At 36.9% G+C, this 6,305-nt stretch overlaps 1 protein-coding gene across 1 annotated transcript; it reads left to right on the top strand.

The window, feature by feature from the left end:
• Window positions 1–458: 458 nt before the first annotated feature.
• Window positions 459–5,531, top strand: sem1 (SEM1 26S proteasome subunit). Its single transcript, XM_037692854.1, has 3 exons — window positions 459–583; window positions 976–1,063; window positions 5,320–5,531. The coding sequence occupies exons 1-3, from the start codon at window positions 508–510 to the stop codon at window positions 5,360–5,362; spliced, it is 207 nt and encodes a 68-aa protein (XP_037548782.1). The 5' UTR covers window positions 459–507; the 3' UTR covers window positions 5,363–5,531.
• The last annotated feature ends 774 nt before the right edge of the window (window positions 5,532–6,305 follow it).

Raw genomic sequence — 6,305 nt, 5'->3', positions numbered from 1 at the left:
TCAAAACTTTTCTCCCACAATTGTTTTAGTCCTCGTGTTCAGGCTTTGCTTTTGTATTACAAAATGCTTAACCTTCTTTTTTCTTGTAACAAATAGTACTAAAAACTGTTAAGAAACAACCCACAACTGCATTAATCTGAACCTATATGAAAATAAACTTTAGGCATAACGTCATTTAATTTTAAAACATGGTCAAATTTTATTTACTTTTTAAACATCTTCGTGTTATTGTTGCCATTTCACTTGTAGTCAGTGATGATGACGTAAATTTAACTGAAATATTTTAATTCTCACTGATCATGTTGACATTGTTTACTTGTTTATTTATTTATTACATCTTTCAGAACATAAATTTCAGAACATAAAAATGTAGATTCATTAAAGTGACTACACGCGTGGACTGCGCTCCGCTGCGCAGTAACTACTTGCCTGAACAGCCTCAATTTCCCAGAATTCCTCAGTGAGATCCTTCGACTGAGTGAGCAGCGCCACTGGTAAAGAGCTAACATGACAGAGAAAAAGCAGACCGTAGACTTGGGTTTACTGGAGGACGATGATGAGTTTGAAGAATTCCCAGCCGAAGGTAAATAAGGCACATTGTGTAGAGTTGCTGTTTTCGTGAGATGCTTGTCGGAGCTGTAACTTTACCGCTGCTGAGCCCGAGTGACTCAGCTAGGTTAGCCACATTAGCTTTAGCTAGCTTGATGAGAAAGCATCTCAGCTGATCTGGTCCGCTAAGTTAACACATGTTGGGGCTTTTTGTCCTTTAATACCCGAGTAAACGAGCCTGTAATTTGTTGTATTGTTGTATTTCTGTATTTCTTTCACCGCGTGTTTAGCGTGTTAAGCTAACACACGGTGTTCTTCGCTGTGTGTCTGCACGTTGTTTACTCCAGTTCAGGTGAAAAGGAGCTTCTGTTGCGTTGAGAGAAACTTAAATCTGTATTTCTAACTTGGATTGTGTTGAAATTCCAGATTGGTTGGATGAAGATGAAGATGCTCATGTCTGGGAAGACAACTGGGACGACGACAATATAGATGATGATTTCTCAAATCAGCTCAGGTAATAACCATTAAAGCATTTTAAAGACATTTTGTCCATTACAATAAACCAACAAAGATTTATGACCCAGTTCAGTTGGTTGAGTTTTTAAATATATTTTTAGCAGTGACTGTCGTGTTTTTCCCACTTATGTGTAATCAAATTTATGGTTATTTAAAAGAACCAAAATTGACCAAAGACATGAAAACCATAAAACATTAAAATCATAAAACATGTATAATAGCAAAAGTACTCTTGAACCAAAGTTACTGATCACAATTAAAAACTAATGAAAATAAAAGTCACACAGACTTTGAGAGAGCTTTGGATAGGCCACAGAAAATGTCCCTTACTGACTAATCTAGAATGAGGAACATTTTACAGACTTGTGTAACTTGACTGAATTTATTTATTTATTTATTTGAAGGCATTCTTTCACTTTAAACTCTTCTTTTTTGTAATAAATGTTCAACTTCCTGAACAATGTGTACATACCGAAGCATAAAGTTCTGATTTTAGTTATTAAAATAATCTTAATTCATGCTGTATTATCAAGTCACATTAGTTATTTTTCCCATAGAACATTAGAATAACTATTTCATAATTAAAAAATACATTTTCTGTACATTTGATTAAGATTGAATCTAAATCGATTGAGTAAACAATTTCTCCTTAGCAGAACAAAGTATAAAGCAGCATTGTGTCTTAAGATTTTCTAAACATTTTAAGAACATCACTAAAACAGCATTTTTTTTTTGTCAAGTTAAGAATATTGCCAAAATCAGAGCATTTATCTCTTTAACTGATGCAGAAACTCTTATTCATGCCTTTGTCTCTCGTCATCTTGATTATTGTAACTTTATTTTCTGGTCTGCCCCAAAGTTCTCTGTATCGCCTTCAACGAGTACAGAACACTCCAGTTCTGTCCTCATTGCAGTGGCTCCTTGTGGTTTTTAGAATTGACTTTAAAATTTTATTGTTTGTTTTTAAATCCCTGAACAGTCTTATCGCCATCATATCTATCTGAGCTTCTTACCCCCTACATCCCCTCTTGCAATCTCAGATCCTTAAATCTGTTCTTTCCACTAGGGATGCACCGATCCACTTTTTTAAATTCCGATCCCGATACCTAAAACTAAATATCAACCGATACCGATCCAGTTCCGATATCATGATCATCATTGATTTTATATGAGGCTGTAATAATCTCTCAAGTACAATTTGTACAAATATATGCATGCATGTCCAAAAAGGCAACTTGAGGTAAGTTTTATTAATGTTGGATAAGTTTTAAAGTTAGAATTAAATTCTGCTAACACAAATTATATTTCTTTTTATTCCTAGCTTTAAAGTGGATATTAAGTGATTGTTTAAAGTTATTTTATATTTTATAAGGGGCAGATATAAGAATGTTTTCTTCTTTCTGCACTCTTTTCATTCAATGTTTTCTCTTTGATGATTTTTTTTTTAAATTTTGATTCATTTAAATGAATGAATAAATGAATTAAATTAAATGTTAAATGGCTTCAAACATCTGATAAGTTCATGACATAAACCAACAAACATGTTCCTGTTTTTAGTATTTTACATCAGTTTATAATGTAGCTGTTTATGTTTTTAATATAATTTTCAAATCATATGTTTTTTAATGATTGTCTACTGTTGTACTGATAAATATCTCCTGGAGGGTAAACTATATCTTGGCTGCAAGTATCAAGCTGTGAAATCCTTCGTTTTCTACAACTGATAGTGGTTGGTCATTAATTATGATTAAGTTTATCAACTTCTCTGTAAACATTTGAGCTCCATGGTTTCAGCGACGTCTTCTTCTTGTTCAATCCGAAGCAGGCAGTCTGATTTGGGGCAGCGCGCTCAGTCTGTCCCTCCTCAGAGACGAGCAGACTGAGCGGGGTAGATTGGACGACTGGCCGGTGTCGAGTCGTCTCTTTCGGTTTGACCAAAGAGCAGCGCCCCGCTGAAGCCCCGGAGCTCGAATGTCCATCGTAAAACTAACTTTCCCGTGGTTTAATGTGACGTTATGGCTCTGCAGACATTGCACGTTGCTGTCTTGTTTTGTGGTGTTTAGTGTAAAATACTTCCACACAGCGGACATGTTTAGATGAAAAGTTTGTTAGCTGTTAGCCACAGTGCTGCTAACTCAGTCCTCACGTTGTAGCTGCTGCAAACTATGAACTGGATTTCCTGAATGTGAGGCGGGTCTTATTACTCTGGGCTCATGAGACACGCCGCCGTTCAGGAAATCCATTCCGTAGTTTGAAGCCAACATGCAGCGCAACCACAGACGTGCATGGATCGGAAATATCGGCAGGTGGATTGGAAAATCCGATACGTAAATTTTGCTGGTATCAGAGGCCGATACTGGATCGGATCGGCCCCATCCCTACTTTCCACTCCCAGAGCTCGACTGGTGACAGAAGGAGGGCGTTTATGGTCAGGGCTCCTAGTTTGTGGAATGTTCTTCCTCTAAATATTAGACAGGCCTCTTCATTGTCTTCTTTTAAATAATTAGTTAAAACTTACTTGTTTATATAAGGCTTTTAATATCTGATTTTTTTTCTTTATTATGTTGTTATCTATTTTAATTGTTTTGGTATACTTTTGTGTTTCTGATGTCATTTATAATGTTGTTTTAAGTGATTAATGTGAAACACTTTGTAACATTTGTTTGAAAGGTGCTATACAAATAAAGTATTATTATTATTATTATTATTATTATTATTATTATTATTATTATTACCATATGAGTCTTGTTTGTTTTAGGCAGATGTTACATTGTGGCAGAAGCAAATGTAAAAGGAAAGTACTTTTCAACCTTGTCACAGGGTCTGTGCAGCCTTTGAATGTTGCTTTCTTGAACAAAGGCAGTTTTTTGCAACAAATTTGGATATTTGTTTTTTACCGGTGTCTTTCAGCTGCAGTTAGGCTTTAACAACAGCATCATGTCTGACGTATTTGAATTATATTGTTAAAGTTCTTGAAACACTAAGCAGATGAATAATCTTACATCTTGACAAGTAAATCATTGTTTTTAATAAAGTAAGATAAGGGCTTTTTTTAAAACCAAAAATAATTAACTTTTAAGACAATAAAACTTCTACATGGTTGATTCATTTATGCTCTGTAGTCCTGAAATGTTCTGGTGTTTCTCCAAAGGTGTGGCACTTGAGAACACTAATGTCCCCGGTCTCCTTCATGACTTTTTGTGGACATTTTCCACCTTGCTGCCTTGCACAATATGAATAAATAGCAACTGTGGCGACGTGCAAATGAAGCGTTAGTTTTCCAGACATGTACTTCAAGTATGCAAATGGACGCGCTATCAAGAGTTGCTGCTTTGCCCCTTTTTCTGCTTATCTTTCATCTGCTTTCTGCTTTTGGCTTCAGATACAAGTGCTGTTGAAATTAAAGAAAAAATGACCAAGAAACCTCATCAAACATTCTTAACTTGTTCAAATAAATGACTCTCCTGGCTGCTCTCATAGATGCGCCCACTCACTGTCAAGCAGACACGTTTCCACAGTGAGTTACATCCGTGAACTGCAACTGTGTTATTAAAATAATACAAATGATATCCATATATAAACGCTTTCTTCCTGAAAGTGTTTATATATGTGTATATGAATGAGAAACTATAAAACATAATCTCAGATTTCTGTTATTGGGGGGGGGGGCTGTTAGGATTGTGCAGACAAAATACTCTATAAAACTCAAAAGTATAATAACAGTATAACGACAAAATGTCACGTGCTTTAAAAAAGCCTAAATAGTTTGATCTTAACAGGGTTAGTGTATGAGGTTGTTGTAAGATCTGTAATTCTTTCAAAGTATAAACACGCTCACACAAAATCAATATCAGCTCATAGAAAAGTGGCAGCTCTGTGTTTATTTTCGAGTACCCTCAGGACAGTAATATGCCCTTTTATTTAGATCTATTAGAGTTCCCACACTATTAAGTTGTTGCTTAGTTATTATTGTTTAAGGGCACTGCTGCTATACACACATGTATGTATGTATGTATATATATATATATATATATATATATATAAATAAATTCATGGCTGCATGCATTATCTAATATTTATGTAGTTTGTTTTCATGTCCATCTTTTAATGGTTCTTACAATCAATGGCAGAGGGTGCTTGTGCCCCAGCCGCCCACCTGTCATCATCTCTGCTGACTTGATGTTTTTATTTTCCTTCTCCCTGTTCTCTTCCCTGTTCTCCTCCCTGTTCTCCTCCCTGTTCTCCTCCCTGCAGAGCGGAGCTGGAAAAGCACGGTTACAAGATGGAGACGTCATAGTGGATCACCAGGCTTCCAGTAGTCAGTGATGCTGGATATGGACACTTATATTTGATTATTACTGGCTCATCACAAGAAGATCTGAAGATGTTCATTTGTTTAATTTTAGTTTTTTGGTAAGAAATATTGGAAGTAAAGTCTTGGAGAAAAATTCTTTGAGTATTTTTTTATGGATTTTATTTACAATATTGGGTGTTGCCATTAGTAGGAATTAGATGTTGGATCATCATAGTTTGATCTGTTTGTTCATCAGTTTAATTTATTATTTTGTGTGTGTCTACAGGAGCCTATTTAATTAACACAACCCATAGATTGAATAATGGTCATCAGAAAACTGTTTTCTTTTTATTACAAGCACTAAGGCGTTTTCAGTTTTGATTTAAACACCAGTTTTGGAGATTGCTCATGTTGAAGTGCTGACATGAACAGATCATTAATTTATAGCAAATATTGACGATTTCCAAAAGGCTTTTTGTGTGAGAAAGGAAAGGACAATAAGATGGGAGAAAATGAAGATGTACAGAAACTGATAAGTGTGTTAAAGTGTGCTTGTGCTTCATGCCACACAGAAAGAGGCAGTTCCTCAGCTCTGCTGCACAACTGCACCCCCCCCCCCCCCCCACCCCATGCTCCCTTCCCTCTCAGCCCCTCCAGTGCAAGGCTGAGTCCCTAAAGAAGAGATTATCCACTGCTGTGTTTGTCAGAGGCAGGGAGGGGGTCTCAGCATGGGGCCTGCCATGCCCGGGCCTGCCCCTACTGCCAGCCAGGCCCTGCTCTTCCGCTGCACACAGCAGGGGCTCTAGCTCTGAACCAGAGGCCAATTTTTCCCCGCCACACTCCCCCGGCAAAGTGATTTGTCGTGTGTTGTGTCGACTCTTGGTTCAGGGTCCTAATGAGGTGAAATGGATGCCAGTGAGGCCGAGGCGGCAAATGCTGCTTTCAC

The sequence above is a fragment of the Nematolebias whitei genome, chromosome 19, assembly GCF_014905685.2.
Source record: "Nematolebias whitei isolate Nwh7 chromosome 19, NemWhi1, whole genome shotgun sequence".
Lineage (NCBI taxonomy): Eukaryota > Metazoa > Chordata > Actinopteri > Cyprinodontiformes > Rivulidae > Nematolebias > Nematolebias whitei.
Note: the sequence above shows the minus strand (reverse complement) of the source record. Positions and strands in the feature narration are given on the sequence as shown.

Bases quoted from the DNA above. Each gene is read 5' to 3' on its own strand.
- sem1 (XM_037692854.1), top strand. From the start codon at position 508: ATGACAGAGAAAAAGCAGACCGTAGACTTGGGTTTACTGGAGGACGAT. The intron at 584-975 runs GTAAATAAGGCA...TTGAAATTCCAG, and splicing joins TGAAGAATTCCCAGCCGAAG to ATTGGTTGGATGAAGATGAA. The intron at 1,064-5,319 runs GTAATAACCATT...TCCTCCCTGCAG, and splicing joins GATTTCTCAAATCAGCTCAG to AGCGGAGCTGGAAAAGCACG.